At 34.7% G+C, this 14,183-nt stretch overlaps 1 protein-coding gene across 2 annotated transcripts in view; it reads right to left on the bottom strand.

The window, feature by feature from the left end:
• Positions 1 to 14,183, bottom strand: part of GAS2 (growth arrest specific 2) — a 126,237-nt gene that overhangs the window by 69,668 nt on the left and 42,386 nt on the right. For both annotated transcript variants that reach the window (XM_032358565.1, XM_032358566.1), the window contains exons 4-5: positions 12,736 to 12,877; positions 389 to 452 (exon numbers count right to left, since the gene is read on the bottom strand). In XM_032358565.1, the coding sequence (XP_032214456.1) occupies positions 389 to 452; positions 12,736 to 12,877 (206 nt within the window). The remainder of the gene's footprint in view (positions 1 to 388; positions 453 to 12,735; positions 12,878 to 14,183) is intronic.

Genomic DNA, 14,183 nt, shown 5'->3' with positions numbered 1-14,183 from the left:
AAACAGAAAGGAGGTGAGGAGTTGGGAGAGAGAGACATAACAGGAATAGACTTTAGCAGAAAGAGTAATTGTCGCACACAACTTGATTTACAAGACCCTCCCCCACCCCCTAAGAAGAGACTGGAAGGCAAATGTATTAGATGAGAGGATATGCTTCTAGTAAATTCTTATTAGATATAGTGGCTTTGACAAGATTGTAGGGCTAGGAATATTGGTCGCATGCTTTAAGTTTGAACAATTGCTCTTGAGATGTTTGTACAAATTATATTTGGAAAAAATAGCTTCTCAATGCGCAGGTTAAATAAGCAATGAAAAGCCAGCAAGCTTCTCAGTTGCTTCAATGCGGAGATGGTCCACGTCTTGAAATAGTGGCAGCAGTTTGACCTACCTGGCTGCAATCCGGCCAAGCTCCAGCAAACAGAGACACACTTCTCTGGGTTGCTTGTGGAGGACTGAAAGACAAGACAGAGGTGGACACCTTTACAATAGAAGGGATTGTAAAGCAGCTCAATAGCGAACAGGCTTGCCAATGATCTCTCGTTCCTCATGCTTCCCGTCAATGAGCTCGTCTTCTTTCTCACATTCACAGAAGCCATCCCAGCCCATGGTACACTGAGCTCTACCGAAGTCTTAAACCAGCTTTCAAAACTCTCTGCCTCACTTCCCTTCTCAAAGTCATGAGTCTCAGGAAATATTACCCTGAGTTAATTTCATCCTGAAAGTGTTTTCTTTTATTACACAATATTAGTAAGTTGATCTTGGAAATATATGTAGTTGTCATTATGATATAAATAGTTGAAATTTAAAAATACACAGCACATGGAAGACCATGGAACAAAGCTGGACTCTGCAAAATCCTGAGTCTACCTCATTAATGATGTGAGCAGAAATAATGCAATGAATAAGGATAAAAGTGATACACCACAGTCCTTCATTATCCTCCAAGCAGTGACATCAAGTGAGACTCTGAAACTTGATGTTCTCTGCTAATCAAATCTGATTAAATGATACTTTAGAAAGATATTCTTTCAACTGAATGGATTTGTAAATATGTATCAATATACAACAATAATCAACTTTGTCCATAAAATGAGCAAATTAGAAGACTGTTCTTTGTATTGATCAGATTCTAATATATTCTGATTGCTTAATAAATCTTGCTTTACTAATTGGTTTGGACGCATTCAGTAATGCTGACAAATCATAGTTGCATTCGCTGAGTCTACCAAAAGTGTATGTCCTGCTTATATTGCTCTCTTTTTAACAAGCTAGAGCATTTTAAATACATTGTTATGTACTGCACCTAATAAAGCCAACAGATATTTAAAAAATAATAATTCATTGAGAATGGTCTTTATAGAGACAATATCCTGATAAAAGAAAATACTAGCTTATTGATCAATTTTAAGAAAAACAGTAATATTGGTTTAATTCTTAAACATAGAATTTTATAATAATTCCAGAATTATTCTATTCCTTTAACTTAAATGTCTAATTCTTTTACTCCACAGATTATGGTACTGGCAATATTTGGTCCACTGACATCAAAATGGAATTTATTGGGAGTTTGTGGTGAAGAGAAAGAGAACATTTACTTGGATTGTGAAAGTACATAATTGGCTTTAAACAGACACAATTTTATTATCTTGTTATAAAATGTCATTTTGAAGCTCACAAAATAAATTCTATTCCCATCAACAATTTTCATTAAAAAAGAATTATGGAAAAATCTTGGCTATAGAATATTCCAATTCTTGGTAATATAAAGTTTGGTTTTAGGTGACCCTGAGTGAATTCCCCTCATCAGGAGGACTAAAGTTATTTCTAATTAAAGGATCTAAAAATAAGGATAGTTAATAACTCCAATTTCAAAGGCACCACTGGTTGACTCAGGCTGGAATGATACAAACTTCACAACTTCATTGAATCAACTGCAGTGCCATTTAACGTATGGACTGTAATACCACAAAGGCATCAATTTCAAAAAGAGAACAATCACAAACATCACAACACAGAAGCAGACAATGACAATCAATCTTTCTGTCTAGATAACAAATTCTTTCTGATTTAGGCCTTTAAAAAACCCCATCCATGGAACAAAGCAATAAACATCAGTTCTGAATGGAAAAAAGAATACATAAAAATTTAGGAGAGGAAGACTTTTTTTAGGCCCTGTTAATACCCTCATCTTCAGTGAACGCAATGCAAAGTAAGTGGCTATAGCTCTGGAAGTCCTGGACACAATTTCCTGTATTTCTTGATGGAAATAGGGTCAAAATATAAAAATTACTACTAACCTGACCAAATTGTGTCAATGTGCAGTCAATAACCAGTTACAAAAAGTAATACCTGACCACCTATAAAGATTCCTTAACCAACTCATTATCTATAGTTTGAGGACTATGTAAGTATTGGAATAGATACATTTTATAGAAAATAAAATTCATCCTGAAGAAAAACAATAATGTGAGTAACAAAGACATATGTGAAACACGTTACTATTGTGTATTTCTTTGCTTCCTCAACTGAGCTAGCAACTTAAAACAGCTTTGGCATGCCCAACTCACATGCTGAATCTACCATTAGACTCATTAGAAAATCAGTTTTAGCAAACGAAGAAGTAACTGCATGATTCTTCATTTTACATCCTTAAAAGAATATTATATATATGTGTGTGTGTGTGTGTGTGTGTGTGTGTCTGTACGTATATATATGTAAATTTCATAAGTAAATTTTTTTCATATCCTTAAAATAAGACAAATGAACCTCTCCCTCAGCATCATTTCTAAGGAAAAACTAGTAGGATGATTATTGTACTTCCCAATTTTCTTAGAAATGTTATTTTTCATAAAGAAACTAAATTGCCTCAAAAAAACCCCTGTGTTATTGTCTCACATAGTAATGCCTTTTTAAAAAGCAGGTATATTATGCCTGGCCTATAACGACCAAAAAACCCCACAAAAATGAAACAAAACAAAACAAAAAACAACGTCTGTTGACTAGTGAGTGATGAATGAGATGAAGCTGTAGAGGTGCATAATTTAGCACAAAATAGTAACTACCCAGTAAGCATTTACAACTCAAAAATCGAGGTTGATGACAATCATCCAGTGATGATCGTGGTTTTGACAAGGAACAAGCTAAATAAAGACTAACATCTTAACCTCGTGTCTTGAGAAAGTGCAAATGATGTCAATGTTTACTTAATTGTAAAAGCAAATACTCTTGCTTTTTGGGTATATAATTAAATCCAAGAGTCTTTAAATAGTATCTAAATTTCCCAAGGACGTGACTTTGTTTGGTTTGTGCACTCAAGCAAGTTTCTAAAGTAAGTTGATAGAGTATAGTGGCCGTGGGATTCAAACCACAAAGATCTGGGTGTGAGTATCAACTCTAAGGCTTACTGGTTGCATTATCTTGGGAGGTTATTCTATAATATCTTATTTTTCTGAGGATAAACAAAATTGCATATCTTGGAAGGTTTTGGTGAGGATCAAACAAGGTAATATTTATGTTCATTCTTTTTTTTTTTAAGATTTTTATTTATTTATTTGACAGATCACAAGTAGGCAGAGAGGCAGGCAGAGAGAGAGAGGAAGAAGCAGGCTCCCCACTGAGTAGAGAGCCCAAAGCGGGGCTCGATCCCAGGACCCTGGGATCATGACCTGAGCCGAAGGCAGAGGTTTTAACCCACTGAGCCACCCAGGTGCCCCTTTATTTTTATTCTTGACACAGTGTGTGGCACATAGGTAAGACCTGCCCAATGTTAGCTTATTAGTTTTTAAAATTTTTGTTATTATAAATTGTTTAAAGATTGTCTGCATTTGGCTTAGTCAACAATAATTCACCTATTTTTTTCCCTAAAAACATTTTTGTGTGTGTGCACCAATCGGGCAAAATTCACTATGCTAGGCATAGTGAATAAAAAATTAGTAAATTACAAAATTATTTGGAATAAAAAAATTACTATTGGTATAATATGTATAATCTTAAGTGGTCTATTATAATGAGTATATATTGAATATTTTATCATTTATATCAGAGACCACTAATTATAAATCAATCTAAATCAAATCCCAGGTTAAGTAGGTCAGTTTGGTCAGCATATACAAAAATATAAAGCAGAAAACCGATAGTTATTACAAGTTTGTGCTAAGTATAAAGCTTAAGAAAAATGTGTCATTTTGTGAAACAGCAAACACCTTACCATTAATTTTTCTGTCTCTGAGAATAAAATAATTTAGATGAGTCCATTTTTAGTAAATTACCTAAGTTGATTATAAAAGACAAATTTTGTATATTGCATTTAAACGAAAGCTTTTGTATTGAGTCATAAGGATACCATCTTAAATCATTTTAATGATTCCCCTTTTTGAAAAAACAATAAAACTTCTCCTTATACTAAAGTTTACACTAGAAAACATTTTTTTTCACTCTATCATTGAAATATTCATATGGTTTTTTGCTTTGAGTTAGGAGAAGAGGGAATCACTATTGTTTTCTTTCATCTAAAATATTGTTTTTTAAAAAATAGAAAGCTCTCCAGCCAATGGTAATTATTATGTGAAGGATTTTATCATTGGATTTTTTAAAATAATCAAAACCACCTCAAAGAAAATCATAATGCAGAACAGCTCTGAGAAAAGTAAGACAGATCCCTATTCAAAAATATGTGGCAAGAGACGCAGTCTTATAACCTAGATTCTATAAAAATCTCATGGGCATCAAATGTCAAATGGAGTGCCGCTGGCTCCAGGAATAGAAAATGAGGTCTTCCACTAAAGCAAAGGGTAGAGTTTCAATGTCACAAAATCTGCAAGGATAAAATGCATTTGACCATAAATGTAATTTAGCTAAATATATTAAATTTTAACACATGGGCAAAGAAATGGAAACATGAAAAACACTGTCTTTTTGGTGTGTGTACAATAAAGACTACAATATTAACACTGGTTTTAAAGGAGACTGGGCTAATTTAGATTTAAATTTCGGAAGGAAACTTGAAAAAAATACACTTTGGCTGATTATTATTTAATTGTGAAAATACCATAAATTAATAGTTGTCCACCTTCCCAGAATAGAGAACAAGTTCTAATACTCAGAAACAGAGGTGTGATAGAAAATACAATACACTTGAAGTCAGAAGGATTGGGTTCTAGTTTAGGCATCACTTTTTCATTTCCCAAACAGGCATCTTGCCTTCTACTTGCTCCTCCTTACGAGGCGATTTATGGTTAAAAGTACTTGGTACATATGGCAAGTGCTCAATAAATATTACTCCCTTTCTACTTAAGTGGGGTCCACAGACCAGCAGCATTGGCATCAGCTGGGAGCTGGAAAAAAATACAAAGTATTCGGTCCCACCCCAGACTTTTGATAAGAACTTATTTTTAAACAAGTTTTCCAGGTGATGGGTATGCACTTTAATTTTGGAGAAGCACTGTATTAACCAGTGTTGTGTATTATAGTAAACATCAGATATAATTCCTGTGTTTTGTTAAAAACATTCAAATGTGCTTTGGGAGATATATCTATATATCTCTCTCTATATATAGATACATATTCTCAAAACACTCTACAAATGTTTCATGTAACAGTGATGACGATGATGATTGGAAGAAAAATAATTCATGCTTTGGATTAGCCCTTAGTGGTGATTATGAGCATTTCTCTTCTGCCAGGATTAATAAAGCACAAAAGTTGCTTCCCAAAAAGTGAAGGGCTAGTCACAAACCTCTCCCTTCGTCATGTCACTCCTGGTAAGATCCATGCAGAAACCTTTGAGTTTAAAGGTAAGAGGCAATTAGGAGTAGCACAGAAATTTAGGTACCTTTAAATTTGAAACTGATCTCAGGGAGGCCAAAGAAAAGACAAAGATTTTCACCAGCTCATGAATGCTGAGTCTGTGTATCCAGATTTCTCAGAATCACTGCTCACTTTTCAAATAGGCTATGACATCCACATATTCACGCAAACCAAGATAATTTGTTCAAAATCTCAACAATTATGTATGATATATAGAAGAAAATCTATGGGGGGCTCATTCAGTTAAGCATCTGCCTTCAGCTCAAGTCATGATCTCAGGATCTTGGGATCGAGTCCCTCATCAAGCTCCCTGCTCAGTGGGGAGGGCCTCTCTCTCTCCCTCTTCCCCTCCACTTGCTGGTTTCTCTCTCTCTCTTTCTCTCTCTGACAAATAAATAAATAAAATATTTAAAAAAAAATAAATTGCCCTTGCCACTAAGTTGAGAAATGTCCTAGAATGAATAGTGCCCTTCCTTTCCTCAGTACCCGAACCTTATGAGAAATTAATAGATTACATCACTAACACTCAGAACAGCAACAAGAAGCAAGAATTTTTCTTATTCAGTCTACATTTATGTTTTATTTTTCCTCTTACTTGAAATAATCATATGACCTTCTAAAATTATTCAAACAGAGTATCTCTTTCTGTAACACAGGGACATGATCTCTGATAAAGCTGAATTCTGATTCTGGCTGGGCAGCTGAGAAGTGTACTTGGGGCAAGTTATTTAATTCTCTGGGTCATTCTCATTTATAAAACGTTGGTTGTTGGAGGATTAGATATGGTAACATGTGTACTACCTAGCCAACAGTAAGGAGCACATGGTTATTATTACTGAATATGGTGCAGCAAAAATTTGATTCTGGGAAAGCTAGAAAGCCATTTGCTTCCCTAATTCAACACTGACTCAGCTGAATCCTGACTTAATACTCATTCCAGGGAGACATTTAGTTCTCCCAATCAGATTCTTTACTGTTTTTTCTTACATTTGCTCTGGCATAGGGCAAATGGTTAAATTTGGAAAGACTATGTGAATTCAAAAGGAAAAAACAGAATTGAGATGCTAACCAAGTAAGTATAAGAACAAGTTTTAAAAAACCAAAAGCCTAAAATAAATTGTCCCTGGCAAAGAAACTAAATATAGACTCATAGTGCTGAATGGCTACCTTGAAATTGTTGTCTATACTAGTAATAGTAATTATAACCTTTTCCCCACAGAAATACTTTTCGAGTCCTCAATACAGACGACAAGCGATGACTTATCAAACACTGGAAGGTAGACAAAGATTCTTTTTCTGATGTAACAGATGACTTCCAAGTATAAAATGGAAAACAATGTTTATAAATCCACACACAATCCTTTTTAATTTTCCACAGAAGCATCAAACTCATACAGCATATAGACCGGTGCTTGACCAACATTCAGATAACAAAGGATTTTGTAAAACTACTTATCAGAGTCATGCATCAACAGAAAATAGTGCCACACAGCAAACACAAACACAGAAAAGAAAAACAGAAAAAAATCACACACATTTGCATGCTAGCACAGCAGAGAGCAAACCCTTTTCTCGCTGAGTAGATTCTTTCTCTGAGAAATAGATGAAGAATTGTCACTGGCTTCCAAATCCTACAATCATCCAATAACATAATGATATTGACACAATTACAGCAAACAAAAATTATGCATTTTTAAAGTATTTTCCTCCCAACCTTCTCTCCCCCCCCATCTCCCAGCTCGGCAGAATGCTTACAAATTAAGCAACATAAACAAGACTCTGGAAAAATAATGACACTTGGCAATTTCTAAATTACTATACTAAAGTAAATTACAAATTATAAATCCCTACACAAGTATATCACTAATTGAAGGAAATAGTTTCTTACTTAAAGTCTCATATAAGAGCATCAATTTTAGGATTCATAACCTAAAACTTTTTAAGATTGAGAACAAATCATAGATTTTTGGTCTTAATTTAAATGATAAAAATGTGCCATATCAAAATATTCAGCCTTATGTTGGAAAAGGTTATTAAAATATTTAAACCTGGAAAAATCATTATATTTACTATTAGAGAGACTATTAATACATTCTATTAACTTTTATACCTCTGTCAAACTGAAAACAGATATTGCTTTCACACTAGAACTCTTCTAAATGTTTTTTTTTTTTTTTTACTCCACTATTAAAAGTAAAGTTCATTTCTTTTAAAAAATTTATCGGAAGAATATTTTGTCTTTAGGCTGATAAACTATATACTATTAAATTCAAGGAAACATTCATGTTCATTTTTTTAAACTGATCAAACAATCGGGATTTACAATTAGGATGGTAATTGTTAATTTACAATTAATAATCTTAAATATTTTTAAGGAATCCAATGAAATCAATTATGAAACATGATAAAAACAAATTTCTAGTTATTGGTCTACATATCAACCTGATTTGAACAGTGGGGGTTATCGCTGAGCATAAAGTGTAGACCCACAGTGATAAAGCATGTTCCACAGAGCACAAAAGATGTGTATCATCTGTTCTTACAGCAGTGTAAAAGTCTACAGTCACTTGAAATGTCTGTTTAACCTCAATAATGCAAAATTGCCATTATAATTCTCAATGTGTAACATTTTAAGTCAACAAATAATGCTCTATACAAAATGGTTCAAATTGTATCTTAATATAAAGAAAATTAATTGTTCATGCTTTAGATTACATGCCACACCTGTTTGCTCTCTCAATTTTGTTAACAGGTAATGGAAAAAGAAAATGACATCATTGACAATGTAATTACTATTTATCTTTCCTTCAAATTCTGAGAATATATTTTATTGTTGTTTACTAGATATAAATGGGTGGCCTCATGTTCATAACATTTTGTGAGTTTTCTGTATTCTTAAATAGTCTCAAGAATATTATTTTTGGTTGGTATCTGTGGATGATGACTTGAGTTGGTTTAAGATATCACTAAATGTTATAGATTCCTTTCATTTCCATTTGTTTTACTGTTAGAAAAAAAAATTCAGTGGACATTCTGATGCCTATCATTACTTACTGTCTTTGGATAAAATTTTAGAAACCAATTTGACAAAAGAACATAAATACTTGTAAGGTCTTTGATACACAATGTCAACTTGCCCTCTAAAGAAGGCATACCAATTTCTAGTTTTCTTCAGCAATGTATAGAAGATCCTATTTTCCCTACATACTCAACACTAAGCATATAATTTTCTCAATCTTTGCTAATTTTTCATAGCTTATATGTGCATTTACTTTATTGCTAAGCTGTCCAACATTTTTATATTTTTATTAGTTTTTTTTTTCATTTAATTTCTATTAGCTAATACAGAGTACATCCCTGGCGTCAGTTGCAGAGTTCAATAAGTCATCAGTTGTGTACCACTCCCGGGGCTCACTACATCATGTGCCCTCCTAGGTTTTTTTATGTCTTCTACGACAAGGCTGTTCATGACCTTTGTCCACTTTTCTATCGACTCTTTTTTGAAACACTATTCGAGATATGGTGAATTTACGATCTGAGAATTAACATTTCTCAGAGAAAAAATTATCAAGAATTTCACAGAAGATAAACTACAGGTTATACTCTGCATGTGATTGTGTCGTGTGGCATCGAACGTTATCTGCCAAGAATCCAAAAGGCAAGAAACAGGAGGAAAGCATATGGGATAAGCTGCTAGCCATGCTCCGCAGTTCCTCCCTGGCATACCTTCCCCACCACGGAGATTTCTTGTCATTAGCTGTTGAAAGAGAACAGATTGAGCGAGTTGTGAATCAAGATCCCCTTGCAAATAACTACAAAAGAGCTCTGCAACAGAGGGTAGCCTATCAGTTGCCACAAAGATAAGAATGCTCTATGCAGGCAAAGACCTTTGAACAGCTAAAGACAGAAGCCTCTTGATACACACTGGGGACAGTGATCTGCTTTATCATTCATTCAAATAGATTTTCCCCCTTCATCAGGGCATCTTTTCATTTTATTTGCTGTTCAAAACACTGGGACACAAAGGACGCACTTCATCTTGTGCGCTACTGAAATGAAATCTTGAGGTAGGAAAAAAAAAGAAAAACCCTTGCCCTAAATTCCCTTTCAAAAGTGAAGTGTGAAAAGACATCAAGCAGAGTACACAGTGTTATTGTTGTGAGAAAGTCAATTCTGCAACACAGAGACCAACGCCATCAGCCCTGGCTCAATCGCTTCCTTACCCACAGTGAATCATACGAAAAATCAAAGAAGAAAGGGTTCCACTTGGAGAAATGGAATTTCTCATTGTCCTTCCTCTTGATTATGATTAACATCTATGGGCACAGCTGTTTTCTTTCTCCAAATAATCCTGAAGTCAATGCTATAATATTGGCTCCCTTCTTCTGTCTCCATGGGGGTATTAAACCTCACCTCACCTCATGTCCTATTCTGAGCAGCAGAAATTTCAAATTTGTCTTTTCATTGAGCAACAAACCAGAAAGCCTAACTATCTGCTTTTGTTTGGTGCTGAGAGGATTAAAAATTCCTTGAAAACTTGGTTTCTTTGCAAGTTATAAGCCAAGATATAATAAAGAAGATGATCAAAATGAAAGATGTTTAAACCAAATACTCAGTAGCTATTATGTATAAATGTTCTAGGAGTTTCTTTTTATAAAGTCAGGTGTTTTTTATTTTTTTCAAACAGAGTGAAGAACTAGGCCATCTCAACATTCATCTTGACATAATTTTATATTCTGCAGACTATGTACTTATATATCAGGACCATTATTATACAGTGGCTTTAGGCTTTATTGTTTCAAGATAAAATGTACTACTTATCTGAATGGGGTTTTAAAAAGCCACCCAAGCTTTTTGGTTTCCAACTGAAAGCTTTATTAGTTTAACTAACAAAAGGACTCAGAGGCAATGAGAAAACTGATCTAAGATTTTTTTCGCATTGACAGCTTCTAGTCATCCATGGTGGTCTATGGTAGTTACTAGAAAAGATGCTTATTTTTTTCCTTTTTCAAATTTTTATTTAAATTCTAGTTAGTTAATATATAATGTGGTATTGGTTAGAGGAGTAGAACTTAGTGATTATCACTTACATATAACTCCCAGTATTCAACACAAGTGCCCTCCTAAATGCTCATCACCCACTAAAGCCCAACCCCCACCCAACCCCCCTCCAGCAACCCTCAGTTTGTTCTCTATGGTAAAAAGTCTCTTATGCTTCCCTCTCTCTTTTTTTCCCCTTCCCCTGTGTTCATCTGTTTTGTTTCTCAAAAGATGCTTCTTAAATGAAAACCTGTTCAATCAGCAAACTCACAGACAATAAGGCAGTTTCCCCGTGTGGCAGTTCCTTAAGGGATGCAGGGGACTGGAGATCTTTAAATCATGATGTTGTCTGTCCACACGTGAAGAGTATACGCCTTGTGACTAAGATCTAAGATCTGAATTTATTTATTTATTATTCATTCATTCATCCATTCATTTGATCTTTCAATTTTTTTTTTTTTGCAAAAAATTCCATCATACTCCCTTCTTATAATTCTTCACTCATACAGTTTCCTAGACACATGAAACTTAAAATCTAGTTCTGAAATTGCCATCAGACTGAAAGAGGGCTATCTCCATACACACACCTCTTCCACCAAGTTTGGTTTACTTAAATGTGAGGAAATAGTAGGAGCTGTCTAAGTCCATTTACATTACGATCAGTGGAGGGGCACCCTACTGTACTCTAGAGGCTCCTGGGCAATTACTCTAGTTTATTTTTCCCTTCAGGTATAAAATATTCTCCTAGTCCAAATTCACATAATTTTCTTCTCTGTTGAGAGAATTCTCAGAAATCTGATGGCAATCTTTTCCATATCACATTCACTGCTCTTAGCAGAAATACAAATTTCCATAAGCATACAAAATGAGTAAGATTTTAGCTGTTACCATCCATTTCCTAGGTTCAGCTGGGAAATGTTGTTTTGTGAGGCCTGGGGCAAGGGTATTCTGTTTAGAAGGCAATTTGTATACTTGTTCTCTCTGAAGGATGCTCAGCTTTCTTTGATGCTAATATTTGGTATTATGTGATTTTGTGAATTGATTTTTTAAAGCCTCAAGCAAAAGAACCAAGCTCCCCTCCTTCCCACACAGAGGTCTCCTTTCTTCACTCAGTCCTATTTCATTAGAATAGGACTTTAATTCCAATACTCTCCGTATGAGAGCTGTTCTTGGCAGAACTGATACAGGAGCACTGAACATTTAACAGTAGCATATCAAATAATGTTGAAACACTGAACAACGTATGTTTTGTCCCAAGGAAATACAAAAGCTTGTTCTATGGTCTGGAAGTGGACTTGCCAATATTCAATCATAAGGCAAAACAAGACAAGAACCCCACAATTATGTGGGTAGCGTTAGACACTAAGGTATCTATCTTTTATTTCTCCATCTTCAATTATTCCAATTTCCTGCTTGCTTACCTGATTTTGAATTCACTAAAAATAGATACATAAATAAACTTCTCTTTCAACTAAGCTAGACTTTACAGGAAATGGTGTTTCAGCCTTTGGTAGAGGTAAAAAACAATAGTGCCTTTATGGCTGGAGCATATACAGCTCCCTTTCCAGTGCAGGCCAGAGCCTGGCAGTAAAATGTAAAACTCCATTTTCCAAGTAGCCCCCTTTTTGCATTATATATTCTTGATTTTAGCTTAGAATTGTGCTACTTATATCCCTACACTTTCATGCACAAAATGACCAACCGTAAAAGGACTTGCATTTTTCTACCTTCAAAGATTCCAGTTTACAACAAACCTGCAAGCTGACAACACTTTGAATTTTTTAAAGTTAACAATCTATGAAATGACATCACATAAAAAAAGTTTAAGTAGTTTTACTGACAAAGACACGTAACAATTTGATCAGCTAAAATTCTAAAGGAAATACATACCCAAACCTTCCGATTCAAATAGACACGTTTCATCTACCCCTAAATCTCGGCACCAGGATAAGAAATTTGCTGTATTGTCTCTGGCAAAAAAGGAGCCTGAGGGTGCAGTGGCTTTGCACGGAATCTTCTTCAAGGGCAGATTCTGAAAAACAAAGAAATCTCACTCTGGTAGTTATATCTGACAAAGTCATCACAAGGACACATAAATAGACAGTTGTTTTCAGCAAAATGTTTTGGAATGACCTCATGTCAATGAATAGGTTAGTGAAGAGGTATAGAAAAGGAAGTGAAATGTACATGAAATTCAGTTGTCACTAAGAAACTATTAAAAAATCTGTGCATATGAACAAAGCCTGGATTTTTTTTTTCTTACCATCTAGTAGTAATACAAGCAAGTCCCTTCCCTGGCTCATGTTACTCTTTTCTTTCTCTTCTATTTTGGGTGTGTCTTTGGTATGTTTTGTCTTTTGTTTGCTTGTTTTGGGCCTTATGTTCCATCCAAGAATTTTACCATTATTTCTCAAAAATTATTTAAAAATGTATTTTCCATTTGTGAAAGAAGAATGAAACATAAATATAGTACATGAATATAAACAATATGTAAGACACAAACCTGTATTATGTGCACACATAAGCACACATTAATATATTATATTATTAATACTTTACGTTATAATATAAAACAATTCTGTTGGATTTCTGCTATCTGACCCTGAAAGATATTGACATTATGCATCATTTTTCTTCTGGGATAAGAATATGGTTAAGGGGCCCCTGGGTGGCTCAGTTGGTTAAGCAGCTGCCTTCGGATGAGGTCATGATCTCAGGGTCCTGAGATGGAGCCTCTCCCTATGGCTCCTTGCTCGGCAGGAAGTCTGCTTCTCCCTCTGCCCCTCCTCCTGCTCATGCTGTCTCTCTCAAATAAATAAACAATAACTTAAAAAAGAAGAAAAGGAGATGTTTAAGATATAGGAGGGCCTGAACCTGGACAGACTTTCATATTAACAGTCTCTTATAAAATTTTAGATAGGAAATCTCCACTGGCACCATACCAAGAGTTAGAGAGTTGTGTGGTCTTATTTTCTTTAATAGAACATGATCAGTTTCCATGGCATTCCGAGAAATCACAGAATGCAATTCTCTGTGATGTGAAAGACTAAACAATGGTTTTGGTTGATGTGGGCTACGTAGAGCTTCACTTTAAAGAGAGAAAAGATTAAGGGAGAAACACTTTGTGATTTAAGTTCATAAATAGAATGTTTCCTTCATTCACTGGGAGCCGAAACCTAGAAGAAAACATTGTTGATTGTTGAACTCATGGCAAGAATGGTTATAAAAAATGAGATAGTTGTCTTAAAGTACTGGTGAAGTTCTGCTAACATCATAATATTAATAGAGTTCCTTATGTCTGAGGATTTTATGGCCCCATAACTAAAACATTCAGTTAT

The sequence above is a fragment of the Mustela erminea genome, chromosome 9, assembly GCF_009829155.1.
Source record: "Mustela erminea isolate mMusErm1 chromosome 9, mMusErm1.Pri, whole genome shotgun sequence".
NCBI lineage: Eukaryota > Metazoa > Chordata > Mammalia > Carnivora > Mustelidae > Mustela > Mustela erminea.
Note: the sequence above shows the minus strand (reverse complement) of the source record. Positions and strands in the feature narration are given on the sequence as shown.